General features: G+C 49.1%; 1 protein-coding gene and 1 pseudogene across 1 annotated transcript in view; both read left to right on the top strand.

Moving 5' to 3' along the window:
• LOC139230000 (transcription factor MafK-like) overlaps positions 1-24,210 on the top strand; it is a 73,775-nt gene that overhangs the window by 34,044 nt on the left and 15,521 nt on the right. The window contains exon 2 of the mRNA XM_070861711.1: positions 21,453-21,515. Coding sequence (XP_070717812.1) covers positions 21,480-21,515 — 36 coding nt within the window. The 5' untranslated portion in view covers positions 21,453-21,479. The remainder of the gene's footprint in view (positions 1-21,452; positions 21,516-24,210) is intronic.
• On the top strand, positions 5,519-5,753 carry LOC139230785 (U2 spliceosomal RNA; annotated as a pseudogene).

Here is a 24,210-nt window from a genome sequence, read left to right as displayed (position 1 = left end):
GTGCCATTAACTACAGCACGACTGCATAAGCTTTTCACTCCTAGCCTGGGTGGTCGCAAAGCGAGGATTCTTACCTCTGGTTTTTGATGGGCTCTAGAAGATTCAATTGTGTTAAAATTCTTTGTGCGTCGGGAGGGAGATTGAAGAAATTATTTCTCAGAAACCGAGCTAAAAGAACATCACTATCTTGAAGTTTGTGTGTGTGGCCATAATACTTGCGGCCGACTTGGAAGCTGGGGGGAATTGACCACGGGTGGGGTGGGATTGACCACAGCGGGGGGGGGATTGACCACGGTGGAGGGGATTGACCACGGCGGGAGGGATTGACCACGGGGGCGCGGGGAGACTGACCACGGTGGGAGGGATTGACCACGGGGGCGCGGGGAGATTGACCACGGCGGAGGGGATTGACCACGGCGGGAGGGATTGACCACACGGAGGGTTTGACCACAGGGCAGATTGGGCTGTAGCCCCAGGCCCACCAAAGAACATAGGCCCACCAAATAAATGTAGGACAAAAAAAAATAAGGCCCCCCCAAGTAGGCTGAGTGAAATTTGCAGATATGTATAGGAATCTAGTTTTGCAATGTTACCAGAACCAGAATTTATACCTACTTGATACAGAATATATGCTTCCATTGTTGAATATACCGGCCTGTGTTTTCAGACTCAGAATCAGAATCATAGAAACATAGAAAATAGGTTCAGGAGTAGGCCATTCGGCCCTTCAAGCCTGTACCGCCATTCAATAAGGTCATGGCTGATCATTCACCTCAGTACCCCTTTCCTGCTTTCTCTCCATACCCCTTGATCCCTTTAGCCGTAAGGGCCATATCTAACTCTCTCTTGAATATATCTAATGAACTGGCATCAACAACTCTCTGCGGTAGGGAATTCCACAGGTTAACAACTCTCTGAGTGAAGAAGTTTCTCCTCATCTCAGTCCTAAATGGCTTACCCCTTATCCTAAGACTATGTCCCCTGGTTCTGGACTTCCCCAACATCGGGAACATTCTTCCTGCATCTAACCTGTCCAGTCCCGTCAGAATTTTATATGCTTCTATGAGATCCCCTCTCATCCTTCTAAACTCCAGTGAATACAGGCCCAGTTGATCCAGTCTCTCCTCATATGTCAGTCCTGCCATCCCGGGAATCTGTCTGGTAAACCTTCGCTTGTACTCCCTCAATAGCAAGAACATCCTTCCTCAGATTAGGAGACCAAAACTGAACACAATATTCCAGGTGAGGCCTCACTAAAGCCCTGTACAACTGCAGTAAGACCTCCCTGCTCCTATACTCAAATCTCCTAGCTATGAAGGCCAACATACCATTTGCCTTCTTCACTGCCTGCTGTACCTGCATGCCAACTTTCAATGACTGATGTACCATGACACCCAGGTCTCGTTGCACCTTTTCCTAATCTGCTGCCATTCAGATAATATTCTGCCCTCGTGTTTTTGCCACCAAAGTGGATAACCTCACATTTATCCACATTATACTGTATCTGCCACCTGTCCAAGTCACCCTGCAGCCTTTTAGCGTCCTCCTCACAGCTCACACATCCCCCCCAGCTTAGTGTCATCTGCAAACTTGGAGATTCCCGCATCCAAATCATTGATGTATATTGTAAATAGCTGGGGTCCCAGCACTGAGCCCTATGGCACTCCACTAGTCACTGCCTGCCATTCTGAAAAGGGCCCGTTTACCCCGACTCTCTGTTTCCTGTCTGCCAACCAGTTCTCTATCCACGTCAATACATTACCCCCAATACCATGTGCTTTTATTTTGCACACCAATCTCTTGTGTGTGACCTTGTCAAAAGTCTTTTGAAAATCCAAATACACCACATCCACTGGTTCTCCCTTGTCCACTCTACTAGTTACATCCTCAAAAAATTCTAGAAGATTTGTCAAGCATGATTTCCCTTTCATAAATCCATGCTGACTTGGACCGATTCCGTCACTGCTTTCCAAATGTGCTGCTATTTCATCTTTAGTAATTGATTCTAACATTTTCCCCACTACTGATGTCAGGCTAACCGGTCTATAATTACCCGCCTTCTCTCTCCCTCCCTTCTTAAAAAGTGGTGTTACATTAGCTACCCTCCAGTCCATAGGAACAGATCCAGAATCGATAGACTGTTGGAAAATGATCACCAATGCATCCACTATTTCTAGGGCTACTTCATTAAGTACTCTGGGATGCAGACTATCAGACCCTGAGAATTTATCGGCCTTCAATCCCATCAATTTCCCAAACACAATTTCCCGCCTAATAAGGATTTCCTTCAGTTCCTCCTTCTCACTAGACCCTCGGTTCCTTAGTATTTCCGGAAGGTTATTCGTGTCTTCCTTCGTGAAGACAGAACCAAAGTATTTGTTCCCCATTATAAATTCACCTGAATCTGACTGCAAGGGATCTACATTTGTCTTCACTAATCTTTTTCTCTTCACATATCTATAGAAGCTTTTGCGTCAGTTTTTATGTTCCCAGCAAGCTTCCTCTCATACTCTATTTCCCCCCTCCTAATTAAACCCTTTGTCCTCCTCTGCTGTATTATAAAATTCTCCCAGTCCTCAGGTGTGCTGCTTTTTCTGGCCAATTTATATGCCTCTTCCTTGGATTTAACACTATCCTTAATTTCCCTTGTTAGCCACGGTTGAGCCACCTTCCCCGTTTTATTTTTACTCTAGACAGGGATGTACAATTATTGAAGTTCATCCATGTGATCTTTAAATGTTTGCCGTTGCCTATCCAGCATCAACCTTTAAGTATCACTCGCCAGTCTATTCTAGCCAATTCACGTCTCATACCATCGAAGTTATATATAATGTAATGAACATGAACAAACAGAACTATCAGCCCATTTGGACCAGTTTTCCCCAGGCCCAACAGGCCCTTAATCAAGGGCTTGTAACACGTACTTAGGACCTGGTATTGCCTGACACTTGAACAAACAGATTCTTTATTTTCTGCCCATCTCAGGTGATTGGCAAAAGAAACCAAAGGCGAGGTTAAGAAAAAAGCTTTTTTTCGGTAGCAAGTGGTTAAGGTTTGGAATGCACTGCCCTGAAAGGCAAACTCAATCTGATCTTTCAAAATGGAGTTGGATAAGTATCTGAAGGATTTTTTTTTTTTGCAGGGCTATGGGGAAAGGGCAGGGGGGAGTGGGACTCGCTGAGAGTTGGCACGGGCTTGACGGCCTTTCCTTGCTGTAACCGTTCTATTAGAGCAGTTTCCACTCCTCTGTAGAGCTTTGCAACAATTCTCGATATTGCAGGAAGCCATAGCGACAAGGGTAGGCTGCTCAGCCTCTTCGAGCCTGTTCCGCCATTCAATTAGATCACGGCCAACCTGTATCTTGACTCCACTGGCCCGCCTTGGTTCCGTAGTCCCTAATGCCCTTGCCTAACAAAAGTCTGCCGATGTCAAATTTAACATTTTTAATTGACCCCCCCCCCCAGCCTCAACAGCTTTTTGAGGGCCACTTTAGGAGTTGATGCAGTTAATCTCTCATTTTCATTTCCCGCTTCTTTGCTGCTCTTGGAACCACTTTTCCACCTCCTCAGGTCTCAGGACATTGTCAGTCACGGCATTTTCTTCCTGGCCGTCCTTGGTCGTGCGATTGAAAGGAAGATTGCGCAAGACTTTTCTTGTCACACCAGGAGTACTGCGTACAGTTTTGATCTCCGTATTTAAGGAGGGATATACTTGCATTGGACGCAGTTCAGAGAAGGTTCACTGGGTTGATTCCTGAGATGAAGGGGGCTGTCTTATGAGGAAAGGTTGAGCAGGTTGGGCCTGTACTCATTGGAGTTGAGGAGGTGATCTTATTGAAATGTATAAGATTCTGAGGGGGCTCGACAGGGTAGATGCAGAGAGGATGTTTCCCCATGTGGGGGAATCTAGAACTAGGGGGCATAGTTTCAGAATAAGGGGTCGCCCATTTAAAACTGAGACGAGGAGGAATTTCTTCTGAGGGTCGTAAGTCTTTCGAATTCTCTACTCCAGAGAGCTGTGGAGGCTGGGTCATTGAGTATATTTAAGGTGGAGATAGACAGATTTTTGAATGATAAGGGAGTCGAGGGTTATGGGGAGCGGGCAGGGAAGTGGAGCTGAGGCCAAGATCAGATCAGCCATGATATTATTGAATGGCGGAGCAGGCTCGAGGGGCCAAATGGCCGACTCCTGCTCTACCATAATGAATCCAACTAGAACTATTCACTGCAATGTCCTCATTAAAACATACTGATATCGCATGAAATATTTGAAGAGGTCAAAATGTACATTAAGTGCGCTCTGTAATTTGCACCATCCTTTAAAAGAAATTGCATTTATATAGTATTTATATGGTGTCAGCTATGGCTCAGTGGGCCGCACCCTCGCCTCAGAGTCAGAAGGTTGAGAGTTCAAGTCACACTCCTTGGACTTAAGCCAGCTGACACTCCAGTGCAGTGCTGAGGGAGCGCTGCACTGTCAGAGGTGCCGTCTTTCGGATGAGACGTTAAACCGAGGCCCTGTCTGCCCTCTCAGGTGGACGTAAAAGATCCCGTTGTACGATTTCGAAGAGGAAGAGCAGGGGAGTTATCCCCGGTGTCCTGGGGCCAATATTTATCCCTCAATCAACATAACAAAAATGGATTATCTGGTCATTATCACATTGCTGTTTGTGGGAGCTTGCTGCGTTTCCCACATTACAGCAGTGACTACATTCCAAAAGTACTTCATTGGCTGTAAAGCGCTTTGAGACATCCGGTCGTCGTGAAAGGCGCTATATAAATGCAAGTCCATCTTCCTTTTCTTTCACAGACTGTCAGTATTGTTCGGCATAATACTTTTGGATGCAGTCACTGTTGTAATGTGGGAAACGCAGCAACCAACTTGCACACAGCAAACTCCCACAAACAGCAATGTGATAATGACCGGATAATCTGTTTTTTTGTTATGTTAATTTCTGGATAAATATTGGCTCCAGGACACCGGGGATAACTCCCCTGCTCTTCCTCAAATTAGTGCCATGGGATCTTTTACGTCCACTTGAGAGAGCAGACGGGGGCCTCGGTTTAACGTCTCGTCCGAAAGACGGCACCTCTGACAGTGCAGCGCTCCCTCAGCACTGCACTGGAGTGTCAACGTAGATGTTTTGTGCTCCAGTTCTTGGAGTGGGACTTGAACCCACAGCCTTCTGACTCAGAGGTGAGGGTGCTGCCCACTGGGCCACAGCTGTCGCTGTAATGAGATCTCCCAATGACATCATTGGTTGGGTGGGACAGATGTCTCACCCACTGCCCTAGAAGGACAAGGGCAGCAGGTGCATGGGGACACCACCACCTCCACGTTCCCCTCCAAGTCACACACCATCCTGAAATATATCGGCCGTGCCTTCACAGTCGCTGGGTCAAAATCTCGGAACTCCCTCCCTAACAGCACTGTGGGAGCATCCTCACCACACGGACTGCAGCGGCTCAAGAAGGCGGCTCACCACCACCTTCTCAAGGGCAGTTGGGGATGGGCAATAAATGCTTCTCGGCCTTTTGGCTAAGATCAAGTGTAGTACCGTTTCTGACCAGCCACCATGACCTCCGGGTGGTTTCTCCCTGGTCAGGAAGGTATATGCTTGCATTTTTGGAAACAGGAGGTGGGTGGGGAGGGTTGACCCATCCACCTCCACGGAGGTGTGTGGGGGACCTGACCCATCCACCTCCATGGCACGAACCTGGTATTGCAGTACTTCCAGGAACGGTGCAGTGGCTCTAGGCCTTTTGGCTAAGAGCATTGGCGCAGAGTGATCCTTGACAGGTGCAAGGTGACCTCTGGCGTTTGTGATTTGACAAAGAATTGGAAACGATTGGCTACGAATTTATAAAAAAAATAAATAAATAAATAAATGCCGCCCTTGCCAGTGATGCCCTCGTCCCGAGAATGCATAAAACTAACTAACATCCCCACACGAGAATTTACCCCATTGTGGGAGGTGAGCTCTTTAGGCATTTGTACGCTGGTTGCGTTCTGTCTCTTCCTTCCTCCTACCTTCCCTGCCAGAAAGCAAAATTCCAAAACTGACAACCCAACCAGGAATGAGTTTGTGAGTGAAGTTGGGAGCCCAGCTCTCTGGCCACAAGTCCCTGCGTACGACAACCTCGTTACAAGTGTTTGAATTTGTTGATCTATCTGCTGTGTGGAAAGAACAACTGGGTACAGCATGTACAATAAGTGAGGTACACGTCATTCCATCCATTGCCAGTCATACACAATAGTCTCAATTACGTGGCTGTGACACTGTTTTGACTTGACTAAGTTTAACAGTTTTCTGCTACTTTTATGTCCGAGCTTATGGTCTATAGGGCTGTAGTGATACCCGCCCTCCTGTATGGTTCAGAGACGTGGACTGTATACAGCAAACACCTCAAATCATTGGAGAAATACCACCAACACTGTCTCTGAAAGATTCTGCAAATCCCCTGGGAGGACAGACACACCAACACCAGTACTCTCGACCAGGCCAACATCCCCAGCATTGACGACGCTCGACCAGTCTGTTGGGCGGGCCACATTGTTCTCATGCCCGACACAAGACTCCCGAAGCAAGCGCTCTACTCTGAACTCCTACGCAGCAAGTGAGCCCCAGGTGGGCAGAGGAAACGTTTCAAGGGCACCCTCAAAGCCTCCCTGATAAAATGCAACATCCCCACCGGCACCTGGGAGTCCCTGGGCTCAAGACCAGCCTAAGTGGAGGAAGAGCATCCGGGAGGGCGCTGAGCACCTCGAGTCTCGTCGCCGAGAGCATGCAGAAAGCAAGCGCAGGCAGCGGAAGGAGCGTGCGGCAAACCAGACTCCCCACCCACCCCTTCCCTCAACCACTGTCTGTCCCACCTGTGACAGAGACTGTAATTCCCGTATTGGACTGTTCAGCCACCCGAGAACTCACTTTTGGAGTGGAAGCAAGTCTTCCTTGATTTTGAGGGACTGCCTATGATGATGATGATGATGATGACTACAAGCTAGTACTGCTAAATAATATATATGGGTTTGGTAGTCTTGTGATGTTGGTACTGGACTGGAAACCCATCTGTCACAAATTCAAATCCCACCATGCCAAGTTATGGAACTGAATTCAATAACTCTGCTCACTGGTGGATTGTAGCTCGGAACCAAATGACCGTGAAAGCTGTCAAAACACAACTGGTTCAGTAATGTCCATCAGCGCAGAGAACCTGACACTTCTATCCCTCCATGGCCTCGCCCCTCCCTATCTCTCTAATCTCCTCCAGCCCTACAACCGTGCGCACCTCTAATTCTGCCCTCTTGAACATCCCTGATTATAAACGTTCCACCATTGGTGGCCGTGCCTTCTGTTGCCTGGGCCCCAAGCTCTGGAACTCCCTCCCTAAACCTCTCCGCCTCTCTACCTCTCACCTCCTTTAAGACGCTCCTCAAAATTTCCCTCTGTGACCAAGGTTTTGGTCACCTGCCCTAATATCTCCTTATGTGGCCAAATTGTGTTTGATAACGCTCCTGTGAAGCACATTGTGATGTTTATTACTTTAAAGGTGCTATATTAAAAAGAAAGAAAGACTTGGATTTATATAGCACCTTTCACAACCACCGGACATCTCAAAGCACTTTACAGCCAATGAAGTGCTGTTCTTGTAGTGTTGTCACTGTTGTAATGTAGGAAATACAGCAACCAATTTGTGCAAAGCAAGCTCCCACAAACAGCAATGGGATAATGACCAGATAATCTGTTTTTTTGTTATGTTAATCGGTGGATAAATATTGGTCCTAGGGATAACTCCCCTGCTTTTCTTTGAAATAGTGCCATGGGATCTTTTACATCCACCTGAGAGGCCTCGGTTTAACGTCTCATCCCAAAGTACGGCAACTCCTGACAGTGCAGCACTCCCTCAGCACTGCACTGGGAGTGTCAGCCTTGATATTTGGGCACAAGTCCCTGGAGTGGGACTGGAACCCACGGCCTTCTGGCTCGGAAGGGGAGAGTGCGACCCACTGAGCCACGACTGACTTAAACGCAAGTTATTGTTGTCTGGCCCACACTCCAGTTCCACATGAGGCGAACTCGACGTCCTCTGACGTGGCCCAGCAAGCTCTGTGGTTGAACAAACAATTGCTATCGAGGAGATGGAGCAGCAGCACCTTCTCAGGATGACTCAGGGTGGGCAATAAATGAGTAAATCAGTGTCGCCCACATCTCGAGGTCTCACAGTAGAGAAACAGAAAGAGATTCGGAATTGTCCAACGCTTCCCCACTTTTTATGATTATTCTACCGCACAGTCCCACCACTCGCATCTTCGGAATTCAGTCAACCATTGGTATAGTAGTGTATTCCGTAAGCCCTTCCCCAAACTCATACGGTCGAGGCAGAAATCCATCTCTGTGCTGTGAACCACAGATCCTTTCATTGCTGCCAGCCGTGGCTCAGAGGGTAGCAACCTCGCCTTTGAGTCAGAAGGTTGTGGGTTCAAGTCCCACTCCAGGGACCTGAGCACATAAATCTCGGCTGACACTCACTGGAGCAATGAAAAGCTGATGTAACAATATCAAAAAGAAGAATTATCTTTGGCCAATCCCAGTCCTTTTATTTAGAGGGGCTTTGACGCAAAGCAGACTTGTAGGACCCAGTGGAAATAGTTTAAATTAGTGAAACGTAGACTAAAAACAGATATTCTTTATTTTTTTTTTTAAAAGTGAGCAACGTGAGGAATAATCTGACGGACAGGACCAGAGAGAGACAGAACAGTTGAATGTTGTTACAAATTCGGCCATTTGATAACTTCGAGAATCGTACACGACAGCACGGAAGGAGGCCATTCAGCCCATCATGCCTGTGCCGGCTCTGTAAAAGAGTGATCTGATTAGTCCCATTCCCCACCTGCTCTTTCCCCACAGCCCTGTAAATGTTTCCATTTCAAGTATTTATCCAATTCGCTTTTGGAAAATTACTATCGAACCTGCTCCCACCATCCTTTCAGGCAGCGCATTCCAGATCACAACTCGCTGCATTTAAAAAAAAAAAAAATTTTTTTTTTAAATTCTCCTCATCTTCCCTCTGGTTTTGCCAGTTATATAAATCTGTGTCCTCTGGTTACCGACCCTCCTGCCACGGGGTTATCCATTTTTCCTCATCATGCTCTTATCAAAACCCCTGATCATTTTGAACTTCTCCGGTTCAGTCATTCCCCTGAGCAGTCTGAGCATCTTGCTTTTGTGGGGGTTCACTCGCGATGCTCGAGATTAACTTGACCCGACGACAGAATCCCCTTTCGGCCCAAACTGGGCATCCGTGCCTTCAGCAGGTGCCAGGCCAACTTCCCCAGCATTGAAGCACTGACCACACTCGATCAGCTCTGCTGGGCGGCCCACATTGTCCGCAAGCCCGACACGAGACTCCCAAAGCAAGCGCTCTACACGGAGCTTCTTCACGGCAAGCAAGCCCCAGGTGGGCAGAGTAAATGTTACAAGGACACCCTCAAAGCCTCCCTGATAAAGTGCAGCATCCCCACCGACACCTGGGAGTCCCTGGCCAAAGACCGCCCTAAGTGGAGGAAGTGCATCCGGGAGGGGAGGGGCTGAGCACCTCGAGTCTCATCGGCGAGAGCATGCAGAAATCGAGCGCTAAAGAGCGTGCGGCAAATCTGTCCCACCCACCACTTCCTCCCTCAACGACTATCTGTCCCGCCAACCAACCAGAGAGCTGGCCATCCTAGACTGGGTGATGTGTAATGAGAAGGGACTAATTAACAATCTTGTTGTGCGAGGCCCCTTGGGGAAGAGTGACCATAATATGGTGGAATTCTTTATTAAGATGGAGAGTGACACAGTTAATTCAGAAACTAAGGTCCTGAACTTAAGGAAAGCTAACTTCGACGGCATGAGGCGTGAATTGGCTAAAATAGACTGGCAAATGATACTTAAAGGGTTGACGGTGGATAGGCAATGGCAAACATTTATAGATCACATGGATGAACTTCAACAGTGTACATCCCTGTCTGGAGTAAAAACAAAACAGGGAAGGTGGCTCAACCGTGGCTAACAAGGGAAATTAAGGATAGTGTTAGATCCAAGGAAGAGGCATATAAATTGGCCAGAAAAAGCAGCAAACCTGAGGACTGGGAGAAATTTAGAATTCAGCAGAGGAGGACAAAGGGTTTAATTAGGAGGGGGGAAAATAGAGTACGAGAGGAAGCTTGCCGGGAACATAAAAACTGCAAAAGCGTCTATAGATATGTGAAGAGAAAAAGATTAGTGAACGTAGATCCCTTGCAGTCAGACTCAGGTGAAATTATAATGGGGAACAAAGAAATGGCAGAACAATTGAACAAATACTTTGGTTCTGTCTTCACGAAGGAAGACACAAATAACCTTCCGGAGGTACTAGGGGACCGAGGGTCTAGTGAGAAGGAGGAACTGAAGGATATCCTTATTAGGCGGGAAATTGTGTTTGGGAAATTGATGGGATTGAAGGCTGATAAATCCCCAGGGCCTGATTGTCTGCATCCCAGAGTACTTAGGGAAGTGGCCCTAGAAATAGTGGATGCATTGATGATCATTTTCCAACAGTCTATCAACTCTGGAGCAGTTCCTATGGACTGGAGGGTAGCTAATGTAACAACACTTTTTTAAAAAGGGAGGGAGAGAGAAAACAGATAATTATAGACCGGTTAGCCTGACATCAGTAGTGGGGAAAATGTTGGAATCAATTATTAAGGATGAAATAGCAGCGCATTTGCAGAGCAGTGACAGGATCGGTCCAAGTCAGCATGGATTTGTGAAAGAGAAATCATACATGACAAATCTTCTGGAATTTTTTGAGGATGTAACTAGTAGAGTGGACAAGGGAGAACCAGTGGATGTGGTGTATTTGGACTTTCAAAAGGCCTTTGACAAGGTCGCACACAAGAGATTGGTGTGCAAAATCAAAGCACATGGCTATTGGGGGTAATGTACTGACATGGATAGAGAACTGGTTGGCAGACAGGAAGCAGAGAGTCGGGATAAACGGGTCCTTTTCAGAATGGCAGGCAGTGACTAGTGGAGTGCCACAGGGCTCAGTGCTGGGACCCCAGCTATTTACAATATACATTAATGATTTGGATGAAGGAATTGAATGTAATATCACCAAGTTTGCAGATGACACTAAACTGGGTGGCGGTGTGAGCTGCGAGGAGGATGCTTAGAGGCTGCAGGATGATTTGGACAAGTTAGGTGAGTGGGCAAATGCATGGCAAATGCAGTATAATGTGGATAAATGTGAGGTTATCCACTTTGGTGGCAAAAACACCAAGGCAGAATATTATCTGAATGGCGGCAGATTAGGAAAGAGGGAGGTGCAACGAGACTTGGGTGTCATGGTTCATCAGTCATTGAAAGTCGGCATGCAGGTGCAGCAGGCGGTGAAGAAGGCAAATGGCATGTAGGTCTTCATAGCTAGGGGATTTGAGTATAGAAGCAGGGAGGTCTTACTACAATTGTACAGGGCCTTGGTGAGGCCTCACCTGGAATATTGTGTTCAATTTTGGTCTCCCAATCTGAGGATGCTCTTGCTATAGAGGGAGTGCAGCGAAGGTTCACCAGACTGATTCCAGGGATGGCTGGACCGACATATGAGGAGAGACTGAATCAACTGGGTCTGTATTCACTGGAGTTTAGAAGGATAAGAGGGGATCTCATAGAAACGTATAAGGTTCTGACGGGACGGGACAAGTTAGATGCGGGAAGAATGTTCCCGATGTTGGGGAAGTCCAGAACCAGGGTACACCGTCTTAGGATAAGGGGTAGGCCATTTAGGACTGAGATGAGGAGAAACTTCTTCACGCAGAGAGTGGTTAACCTGTGGAATTCCCTACTGCAGAGAGTTGTTGATGCCAGTTCATTGGATATATTCAAGAGAGAGTTAGATATGGCCCTTACGGCTAAAGGGATCAAGGGGTATGGAGAGAAAGCAGGAAAGGGGTACTGAGGTGAATGATCAGTCATGATCTTATTGAATGGCGGTACAGGCTCGAAGGGCCGAATGGCCTACTCCTGCACCTATTTTCTATGTTTCTATGTGACAGGGACTGTGTTTCTCATATTGGACTGTTCAGCCACTTAAGGACTCATTTTAAGAGGGGAAGCAAGTCTTCCTCGATTCCGAGGGACTGCCTATGATGATGACCGAATGGCAGCGATGACCTGACTCATTTCATTCCAGCGTTACCGCCTACCTAAGACAAAATAAAGAACACGCTATGCTTTCCAACATTGGTGACTCACCTTGCTTGACTTAAAAATATCTCCCCTGCATTTCGAACCCTCAGTCGGCGGTTGCTGGGCCTGTCCCACTCGAAGCTTTCCGTGCCAAAGACTTGCCCAAACCTGCCTGCCGTGTATTCCTGTCTTGTCTCATTTCTCGTGCTGCTCACAGGGATGATACAGGCTGTATTTGGATTGCTGAGACAGACTTACAAATTGCTTATTTACAATCTATGAGGGAACACCATCAAAGGGAACTCATTAGCATTGTAAATAGCTACAACCTCAGACCCCACCCTTTCCCCCTTTTCTAACTTGATGTGAATACTCTATGCTTTGAAGTGAGCTTCTGGCCACATATCCGCAGCATAATTAAAACCGCCTATTTCCACCTCCGTAACATCGCCCATTTCCGACCCTGCCTCAGCTCATCTGCTGCTGAAGCCCTCATCCATGCCTTTGTTACCTCCAGACTTGACTATTCCAATGCACTCCTGACTGGCCTCCAATTTTCTGCCCTGCGTAAACTTGAGGTCATCTAAAATTCGGCTGCCCATGTCCTAACTCGCACCAAGTCCCGCTCGCCCATCACCACCTGTGCTCGCTGACTTACATTGGCTCCCGGTTAAGCAACGCCTCGATTTCAAAATTTTCTTCCTTATTTTCAGATCTCTCCATGGCCTCACCCCCTCCCTATCTCTGTAATCTCCTTCAGCCTCGCAACTCATCCGAGATGTCTGCGCTCCTCTAATTCTGCCCCCTTTAGCATCCCTGATTATAATCGCTCAACCATCGGCGGCCGTGCCTTCAGCTGCCTGGGCCCCAAGCTCTGGAACTCCCTCCCTAAACCTCTCCGCCTCTCTACCACCTCCTTTCCTCCTTTTAAGACGCTCCTTAAAACTTACATCTTTGACCAATCTGTCATAATTTCTTGTTATGTGGCTCGGTGTCAAATTTATTTGTTTTGTCTTGTAACACTGCTGTGAAATGCTTTGGAATGTCTTACTACGTTAAAGATGCTATATAAGTGCATGTTGTTGGTAACAACATTTATCATAAAGGGACAATTTTAACCCCAACCGATGACTTGCCTCACTCCCCATCCACCCAATTCCTGTTCCTGTTTAAAATTGGAGTATATCCCTTTTCTCTTTCCACATCCTTTGAGGTTAACGGATCTCAAAACACGGCAGATGTTAAGCTGGGCGGGTTAAGGTGTGAATGGTCGATTTGCGTCCTACGTTTGGTATATTCTCTAGTGTTTAGAAGAATGAGAGGTGATCTCATTGAAACATGTAAAATTCTTAAGGGGCTTGACAAGGTAGATGCAGGGAGGATGTTTCCCCTGGGCTGGGGAGTCTAGAACCAGGGGTCACAGTCTCAGAATAAGGGGTCGGCCATTTAGGACTGAGATGAGGAGAAATTTCTTCTCTCAGAGGGTGGTGAATCTTTGGAATTCTCTGCCCCAGAGCGCTATGGAGGCTCAGTCGTTGAGTATATTCAAGACAGAGATCGATAGATTTTGGGGAACCAAGGGAATTAAGGATGGGGGGGATAGTGCGGGAAGGTGGAGTTGAGGTTGAAGATCAGTCATGATCTCATTGAATGGCGGAGCAGGCTCGAGGGGCCGAATGGCCAACTCCTGCTCCTCATTTTTATGTTCTTATGAACTCATTCCATTACAATGTGGCTCCAGTGTAGACAGGAAAACCTGACCTGTGGTGAGTAAGCCCGGTGAGAATAATTTGCTAAGTAAATTGCTCTAAACCATCGCTTATATATGGGAATACTTAAACGGAGCGACTCCTGACACCAACCGGAAGCTGCGTAGAAGCGTTCTGCGCATAACTGTCAGGTCCCGAATTTAAAAATAACGCTCACCACAGCAGACGGAGGATTTGAGAAGTGCTGCCTTTCGGATGAGACGTTAAGCCAGCCAGGACACCTGGGGTAACGCCCCTGCTCTTCTTCGAAATAATGCCATGAGATCTTTTATGTCCACCTGAGAGGGGGCAGACGTGGCTCAGTGGGCAGCACTCTCGCCTCTGAGTCGGAAGGTTGTGGGTTCAAGTGCCACTCCGGGGACTTGAGCACAATATCTAGGCTGATGCTCCCAGTGCAGTGCTGAGGGAGTGCAGTGCTGGGGGAGCGCCGCACTGTCGGAGGTGCCGTCTTTCGGATGAGACGTTAAACCGAGGCCCCGTCTGCTCTCTCGGGTGGATGTAAAAGATCCCAGGGTGCTATTTCGAAGAAGAGTAAGGGAATTATCCTGGTGGTCCTGGCCCAATATTTATCCCTCCATCAACTTCCCAGCTTTCTCACCAGCCCGCTCCCTTCCTGTCTGTCAAACGAAAGACGAATTTACCGAAGCTGTTGCGGTGATAAACCGGCAGTGCGCATACCGCTTCCATTTTGCTGGCAGAGGTCACGGTCCATGCTTAAAGCCACCTGCTATCTCCGTGTATATTCCAAGGAACAATTAAGGAAGTTGAGACCTAAGTAGGTCCCACCCTTGCTGACACTCTGGCTGAGATAGAATATCGATCCAGTCAGGGCGTGCCAACTCCCGCTAGGCCGGGACTGACTGTGGGACTTTGTTCCAGCCGCAGTCGATCTCCCTCCTTTCCATTCTTGGGTAGTTCCCTTAATCACTTTATTGCCCCGCCCACCTCTTTGTTTATCGACTGGCAGCTGTTTTCCTTCGTCACCCTGAATGCGTGGGTTTATCTCCACTCCGCTTATGGGTGGGTCTTCCGCGGCGGATAGTACCAGTCACGGAGATGGGCCAGGTACGTGGTGCTGCGTCACCTTAACCTGAAGGAGTCTTTGGACAGGACGGGGCGTCGGTGCTTTGGCACATGAAAGAAAGTCTTGCATTTACATCGCGCCTTTCACCACCACCAGACGTCTCAAAGCGCTTCACAGCCGATGAAGTACTTCTTGAATTGTAATCGCCGTTGTAATGTGGGAAACTCGGCAGCCAATTTGCGCACAGCAAGCTCCCACAAACCACAATGTGATAATGACCAGATAATCTGTTTTTGTTATGTTGATTGAGAGATAAATGATGGCCCGGGTCACCGGGAATAAATCCCCTGATCTTCGAAATAGTGCCATGGGATCGTTTATGTCCACCTAAGAGAGAGCAGACGGGGCCTCGGTTTAACGTCTCATCCAAAAGATGGCACCTCCGACAGTGCAGCACTCCCTCAGCACTGCACTGGGAGTGTCAGCCTAGATTTTTGTGCTCAAGTCCCTGGAGTGGGACTTAAACCCACAACCTTCTGACTCAGAGACGAGAGTGCTGCCCACTGAGCCACACCCGAAATTCTAATTGTAGACAAGGGAGAGTTATATTGGAGTAAGGGGGTGTCTGTTCTGTTACACCTTCAACTGATATCTGTTCTCCCTCTTTATTTCTGTGTCTGCTGTGTTCCTCTCTAGTCCTTTGCCTGTCTTTCCCTCTTTCTTTCTCTCTCTCTCGCTCTGCCTCAGTTGCTCCCTCCGCGTCGCGGGGCTCCTTCCGCGAGTGAGGTGTTTTTGGAGTGATATCGTTTTGCTGGCCCTGCCTTGTGGATTTCCGGACACACAGGAAGTTGGACTTCTGCGACCCCGGAGGGCAGGATGTCCACTGGCCGGCGATGGGAAGCACAGACACACGTGCCGGCCCTTTGAAGCCGGGAGTGAAAGTAAACGGAGACCCACCAGCCCGACACCTTTAAAGGTGCAGCCTCTGACCTCTATAATGTGTGTGTGTGTGTGTATGTGTGTGTCTGTGTCTGTGTCTGTGTCTGTGTCTGTGTCTGTGTCTGTGTGTGTGTGTGTGGGTGTCTGTGTGTGTGTGTGTGTGTGTGTGTATGTGTGTGTCTGTGGGGGTGTGGGTGTGTGTGTGTGTGTATGTGGGGGTGTCTGTGTCTGTGTGTGTGTGTGTATGTGTGTGTGTGTATGTGTGTGTGGGGCTTGTAAAGCTTCCAGCCTCTTCCTACATTGTCTTCTTGGGCAGTCGAGAATGACTTGCTTCCACACTAACCTGAGTTCTGTGGTGACTGATGAGTCCGATGTGGGACCTACAGTCTCTGTCACGGGTGGGGCAGACAGTGGTTGGAGGAAGGGATGGGTCGGGTGCATGATTTGCCGTGCGCTCCTTCCGCTGTTTATACTTGGCTTCCACGTGCTCCCGGCGAAGAGACTCCAGGTATTCCCCGGATGCTCCTCCTCCACTTTGCGCTTACAGCAGTGACTAAACTCCAAAAGTACTTCGTTGCCTGTGAAGCGCTTTTTAGACACCTGGTGGACGTGAAAGGTGCGATATAACTGCAAGTCTTTCTTTCCTCCTGGCATCTTCTCCTGAGACCGGCTGCATCCACCCCTGCGACATCGCCCTTCTCCACTCATCCGCTGCTGAAAGCCCTTGTTACCTCGAGACTTGACTATTCCAACGCACTCCTGGCCGGCCTCTCACATTCTACCCTACGTAAACTTGAGCTCATCCAAAACTCGGCTGCCCCGTGTCCTAACTCGCGCCAAGTCCCGCTCACCCATCACCCCCTGTGCTCGCTGACCTACATTGGCTCCCGGTCCGGCAACGCCTCGATTTCAAAATTCTCATCCTCGTTTACAAATCCCTCCATGGCCTCGCCCCTCCCTAACTATAATCTCCTACAACCCTCTGAGATATCTGCGCTCCTCCACTTCTGGCCTCTTAAGCATCCCTGATTATAATCGCTCCACCATCGGTGGCCGTGCCTTCTGTTGCCTGGGCCCCAAGCTCGGGAGTTCCCTCGCTAAATCTTTCTTACGCTCCCTCCTCCTTTAAGACTCCGTCTCTGCCATTGCCTCAGCTCATCTGCTGCTGAAGCTCTCATCCGTGCCTTTGTTACCTCTAGACTTGACTATTCCAAGTCACTTTGGCTGGCCTCCCACATTCTACCCTACGTAAATTAGAGGTCATCCAAAACTCGGCTGACCGTGTCCTAACTTGCACTAAGTCCCTCTCACCCATCACCCCCTGTGTTCGCTGACTTACATTGGCTCCCGGTTAAGCAACGCCTCGATTTCAAAATTCTCATCCTTGTTTACAAATCCCTCCATGGCCCTCGCCCCCTTCCTATCTCTACAATCTCCTTCAGCCTCACAACACCCTCTCACCCCGCCCCCCCACCCCCGAGATGTCTACGCTTCTCAATTTCTGCCCTCTTGAGCATCCCTGTTTATAATCGCTCAACCATTGGTGGCTGTGCTCCTTAAAACCTACCTTACCTGTCCTATGTCAAATTTTAGTTGGTATTTGCTCCTGTGGAACACCTTGGGACATTAAATATGCTATATAAGTACCAGTTGTTGTTGTTCTTGAGAGGCTGACCATCATTGAGAAACTTGCCAGATGGAGAAGGATGTAACCAATCCTTCTCCTCCCCACCATGTGCCAGATCACCATCGCACTGCCATGCCTGAAAACCTCTACAGCATTCACAGGTTAAGGTGCCACAGTGCTATGTATCTGGGCCATCTCCGTGACTGGTGAGGTGAGGGGTCACCAATAACCTGACTTCACCCCGGTGGATGTCATGTACCCAAAGAACAATTAAGTGGCGGAGCAGGCACGAGGGGCCGAATGGCCTACTCCTGCTCCTATTTCTTATGTTCTTAAATCCACCAGTGTGGTAGTGATCTACACGGATCCCAGGTCTATGCTGAGTAATCTGATCTGGTAAGGACCCACTTTGCACCACAGCCGATTGTGCTTTTACCCTGAACTTAATGGCAAAGAAAGTTGGGCATGATGATCATTGAGCTGCCGATTTGCTATGGGAATGGGAAGCGAAGACATTGCCAAATACTTCAACATTACAAGCACTCAGACCAGCTGCTTTATAACAGAATATCTTCTTCACTAAAAGAGTGAAGATCAACATGGGAGGAATGACCTATATCCACGCAGGAACTCTCTGGATTGTGGGGCAAGGTTTGTGTATATCCTTCATCCCCTGGCACAGCGCCGTTGGAGATCTTTATTACTCTTGAGATGGGCTCTCTATATTCATAAGTTGCCTGAGGGATTCAAACTGCTAGTTTCTTTTTTGAAAGACCTTCTCAAAGAACCTTTAAGCTCATGACCTTTGAAGATGGAGATAACATTACGTGGGGAAACGTTAAGCAAATATGAACTTCTGTTCCGGATTAAAGACACCTTCTGTCTTTGATTAATCTGAACACTTTGTTTTATGCTCTTTTCCACTGAATGCTGTGTGTCAGGACCTCGCAACAGGGTGCTCGGAGGGGCATGGCGTTTAATACTGCGCAGTGCACCATCGGTTACAGCACTGGTCACTGGTTACAGCACTGGTTACAGCACTGGTTACAATGCTATTAAAGCACTGGTCACTGGTTACAGCGCTATTACAGCACTGGTTACAGCACTGGTATCTGGATACAATGTTGTTACAGCATCGGTTACAATGCTGTTACAGCACTGGTCACTGGTTACAGCACTGGTTACAATGTTGTTACAACACTGGTTACAAAGCTGTTACAGCACTGGTTACAGCACTGGTATCTGGATACAATGTTGTTACAGCACCGGTTACAATGCTGTTACAGCACTGGTCACTGGTTACAGCACTGGTTACAATGTTGTTACAACACTGGTTACAAAGCTGTTACAGCACTGGTAACTGGTTACAGCACTGGTATCTGGTTACAGCTCTGGTTGCAATGCTGTTACAGCACTGGTTACAATGCTGTCACAGCACTGGTTACAGTACTGGTTACAATGCTGTTACAGCACTGGTTATAATACTGTTACCGCTCTGGTTACAGCACAGGTTACAATGTTGTTACAGCACTGTTTACAGCATTTTACAAATGCATGCAGACTCTTATTCTTACCTGGTAACTCAGTTGGGAGACACATTGTGGTGAATTTACTTGCTGTTTTTGGTATAATTATCGTGTTGGAATAACGCGAGAAATTTCTTCAGCGACTAAATTTGGACAGAAGCTTTTCCACCTGATTTTCTGCCAATTTCTTTTAAAAAAAAAAAAACCCTTCTCCGGAGTTTCCTTGTTCATGTTGAGCCTGTTTACATCGATTTTTGCATCAATGGGGATGCCAATGAGCAGCCCTGGGAAACCCATTTTGGGGGGGCAGGAGCCAGGTCCGCTGGGTCTCTGCACCCTTTTCAGGGTCACCAACTGCGGAACTGGAGGTGAGCACTGCTTGCATTGCCTCCCTTTGTGTGGACATCATCAGAAGGGGCCGGGCTGACGAAAGGTCAGAAATCCCACCAGTTCCGCCTCTAGCGCTCTCAGCGTTAAATATACCCGGGGCCAAACCCTGACAGAAGTAGGACCCATAACTGAAGCAACTGCCCGTTTCCTAATGGCAAATGGTCAGAGACCTGAGTCTTGACCATCGTAGCAAGGCACCTGCTGCCCTCCCCAGAGCACATGCCCAAGTTGTGCCAGAAGTGGTGTCGGAGCACCCTCCCATGCCAATGATGCTGATTCTGATCTGGGACAGGTTTGGTGGCAGTTCTACCACACCGGACATCTGACGTGGATCCCAGACCCTTGGACTCTTAATTATTAGGAAATCTCGACACAGTCAGGCTGGATTTCAATTTTTTTTATTCATTCACAGGATGTGGGCATCGCTGGCAAGACCGGCATTTATTGCCCATCCCTAATTGCCCCTTGAGAAGGTGGTGGTGAACCGCCTTCTTGAACCGCTGCAGTCCATGTGTTGAAGGTGCTCCCACAGTGCTGTTGGGCGTGGGGAGTGGGGGGGGGCAGTTCCAGGATTTTAATCCAGCGCCGATGAAGGAACGACCGATATATTTCCAAGTCAGGATGGTGTGTGACTCGGAGGGGAACGTGGAGGTGGTGGTGTTCCCATGCGCCTGCTGCCCTTGTCCTTCTAGGGGGTAGAGGTCACGGGTTTGGGAGGTACTGTCGAAGAAGCCTTGGCGAGTTGCTGCAGTGCATCTTGTAGATGGTGCACACTGCAGCCAGGGGGCGCCGGTGGTGGAGGGAGTGAATGTTTAAGAAGCATAGAAATTTACAGCGCAGAAGGAGGCCATTTCAGCCCATCGTGTCCGCGCCGGCCGGAAAAGAGCCGCGCGGCCCTCGGTCAGCAGCCCTGAAGGTTACGTATAAACCTATGAACAATGGCGGAAAGGTAAAGAGCACCCAGCCCAACCAGTCCGCCTCACACAACTGCGACACCCCTTATACTGAAACATTAAGGTGGTGGATGGGGTGCCAATCAAGCAGGCTACTCTGTCCTGGATGGTGTCGAGCTTCTTGAGTGTTGTTGGAGCTGCACTCATCCAGGCAAGTGGAGAGTATTCCATCACACTCCTGACTTGTGCCTTGTAGATGGTGGAAAGGGTCTGGGGAGTCTGGAGGTGAGACACTCGCCGCAGAATACCCAGCCTCTGACCTGTTGTTCTAGCCACAGTATGTATGTGTGGGTGGGTTTTGACTGGTCGTACCTGCTCTGTACCTTTACAGTGGTGGAATTTTCCATCTGAATGGGGGTGGTGAAGGCGATGAATTTGTGGGGGGCAGGGGTGAATTAATCAAGAGCCACATCTTGCCTGTAAGACCTAGGCTGACAGTACTGAGGGAGTGCTGCACTGTCGGAGGTGCCGTCTTTCGGATGAGACATTAAACCGAGGCCCCGTCTGCTCTCTCAGGTGGACGTAAAAGATCCCATGGCACTATTTCGAAGAAGAGCAGGGGAGTTATCCCCGGTGTCCTGGGCCAATATTTATCCCTCAATTAACACAACAAAAACAGGTGATCTGGGTCATTATCACATTGCTGTTTGTGGGAGCTTGCTGTGCGCAGATTGGCTGTCACATTTCCCACATTACAACAGTGACTACACTCCAAAAGTACTTCATTGGCTGTAAAGGGCTTTGGGACGTCTGGCGGTTGTGAAAGGTGCTATATAAATGCAAGTCTTTCTCTCTGTAAATCACATTTTCTTTTCGCTGACACCGTAATGGCATTGGCCATGACAATGGACACGCCTCTGGCACTTCCCACCCCGCATCCTGGTTTTGAGGAGTGACGGGCGGGGAGGCGGGAGTAACGACAGCAATTGGCACGCGATAGGGACTGCCGTGGGGAATAACTTGGCAGCGTTGCCCAGAACACTGAGTCGCTAACCTGTTGCCTTTCATTGATCCAGGGACCCTGTGCTGGCAACGTTTCCCACATGATGAGCACCAACAGAGCAAGCAAAGCACTGAAGGTAAGAGCAGACATTTCATGCTTCAGGGGGCTTCATTCTCTTGTAACTAATCCTCCCCTGGTTATTCAAATCCACTTGACCGTTAGTCCCTGCTGCTGGGAAGGTGGGAGGACTCATCATCATCAGAGGCGGTCCCTCGTATCGAGGATGACTCACTTCCACGCCAAAAAGGGATGAGTTCACAGGTGTTTCAATGAAGGACCTAATATTCCAGATCCAGAACTTCATCCTGAAGGGTGGAAGATGCCTGTGTGTGGATTTTTTTAATGTGGGATGGCCGTTGCACACCAGCCACCACACGGGCCTGACAGAGCTAGGCCTCGGTCCAGTGGCAAGGGTTACCCAAGACTAACTGGAGACCAGCTCTGCTGCACAGACTGAGCGCGCCCACATATCGCAGTGTGGGCTGGGCCCGTGCTGCCCCTGGGCCCTCGCTTCTTCTGGGCCCCAGACTCACGCCTCTCCTGGGCCCCGGTCACTTCCCGCTACGGACTCTTGCCGCTCCTTCGCCCCTCCTGCTGTGCCTGCCCGCACTGCAATCAGCGACCTGGCTTCGCAGCCATCGCCCTCCTGCAGTGGCACGCGCTGCTCCCTGCAGTGGTATGCCACCGCACGCTGCTCCCTCCAATGGCCCCGGTCTGCCGATGGTCTTGCAGGCCGGGACCGTGCCGATTTCCGGGCCGGCCGCCGCACGCTGCTGGCAGATCGGTGCCCATGCTTCCTGTCGCTGGATTCCCTCCCGATCTTGCCTCCTCCTTGCAGGAAGATGCAGCAGCCCTCCCCTCATTCCCTCGACGGAGCACAAATTGGCAACTGCGCAGAGTGAGAACGCAGTCAACGATCCTTCTACTCTGGTGCGCGAACACGTGATGCGAGTCCGAAATGAATGCAAGATAGGCGCCAATAAACCCAACAAAGAATTCCAGAGAAACTTCAGTACCCAGGGAGTGGTGGGAACATGGAACGTGCTACCACAGGGAGTGGTGAGGTGATTAGCGTGGATAGATTTAAGGGGAAACATAGAAACATAGAAAATATGCAGGAGTAGGCCATAACACATGAGGGAGAGAGGAATAGAAGGTAATGCTGATGGGGTGAGATGAAGTACATAAGAAATAGGAGCAGGAGTCAGCCATTTGGCCCCTCGGGCCTGCTCCGCCATTCAATAAGATCACGGCTGATCTGATCTTGGCCTCAACTCCACTTTCCCGCCCGCTCCCCATAACCCTCGACACCCTTATCGTTCAAAATTCAAAAGTAGGGTCGGAGGAGGCTTGTGTGGAGCATTTACACTGACAGAGATCAGTTGGGCCGAATGGCCTGTTTCTACGCTGTAAATTCCGCGTAATTCTATGTTCGCACGTCTCCCCTGCAGTTCGGTGCCAGTCTAGCGAATTAAAATCAGACTCTACCAAGGGTCTTAGTGAGTATTCCCCACCCGACACATTGTAACCCAGTATTTGTGCAATATTTTGAAAATTATTCATTCCTGGGATGTATTTGTCGCTGGCATGGCCCGAATTTATTGCCCTTGAGAAGGTGGTGGTGAGCCGCCTTCTTGAACCGCTGCAGTCCTGTGTGGTGAAGGTGCTCCCACAGTGCTGTTAGGGAGCGAGTTCCAGGATTGTGACCCAGCGACGATGAAGGAACAGCCGATATATTTCTAAGTCGGGATGGTGTGTGACTTGGAGGGAAACGTGGAGATGGTGGTGTTCCCATGCGCCTGCTGCCCTTGTCCTTCTAGGTGGTAGAGGTCGCGGGTTTGGGAGGTGCTGCCGAAGAAGCCTTGGCGAGTTGCTGCAGTGCATCTTGTAGATGGTGCACACTGCAGCCAGGGGGCGCCGGTGGTGGAGGGAGTGAATGTTGAAGGTGGTGGATGGGGGGCCGATCAAGCGGGCTGCTTTGTCCTGGATGGTGTCGAGCTTCTCGAGTGTTGTTGGAGCTGCACTCATCCAGGCAAGTGGAGAATATTCCAGCACACTCCTGACTTGTGCCTTGTAGATGGTGGAAAGCTCAACTGTCTAGACTTCCCCCACATCTGCTCAGCCCCGTGCCATTCCCTGCGGACGAGGTGAGCAGAGTGATCTGCTTCTGGGCCCCTGTCGATTGCAGCCATGGCGGAAAGTTGGAAAAATCAGCCCAAGCCACTCCTCATAAAACACTGTGTTGGCTGGGAATGTTCAGCTTGGCTCAGGAGGCCTGTAAACCACGTATGAAAACAGTCACTGTGCAGATCTCTGTACCACAGCCCAGCACGCTGCCTCATTTAGTGTCTCGCTGTAATCAAAGGCGTCCGGCAGCGTGCACAGAGAGGTATTTTGCACAGAGTAAAGTCAAAAGTGTGCGACTGCCCCCAGTGGAATTGGGCAGTTAATCGGCTCGTTAAACTTTGAGTAGACAACGGGGGGGGGGGGGAAATTGCGGTTGGAGGCTTCCTACGGACGAACGCCTCCGACGGAAAAATTTTTAACGGAAGTACCTAGTTGTCCCGGAGGAACGCAGGATTACGGTCGGAGGCCTAGGTTCATGGTCCGGTGTACGGGAACATGTCCTCCCAGGATCGTATTCGTACCCCGGGATCACGTGGGTCTGGACCGCCAATCAACATCCAGTATTCTCATTGATAATAGGAACTCCGTTTGTATGAGCTCCCATTACTATCAGTGAGAATACCCCACAAAACACAGAAACACAA

The sequence above is a fragment of the Pristiophorus japonicus genome, chromosome 19, assembly GCF_044704955.1.
Source record: "Pristiophorus japonicus isolate sPriJap1 chromosome 19, sPriJap1.hap1, whole genome shotgun sequence".
Lineage (NCBI taxonomy): Eukaryota > Metazoa > Chordata > Chondrichthyes > Pristiophoridae > Pristiophorus > Pristiophorus japonicus.
Note: the sequence above shows the minus strand (reverse complement) of the source record. Positions and strands in the feature narration are given on the sequence as shown.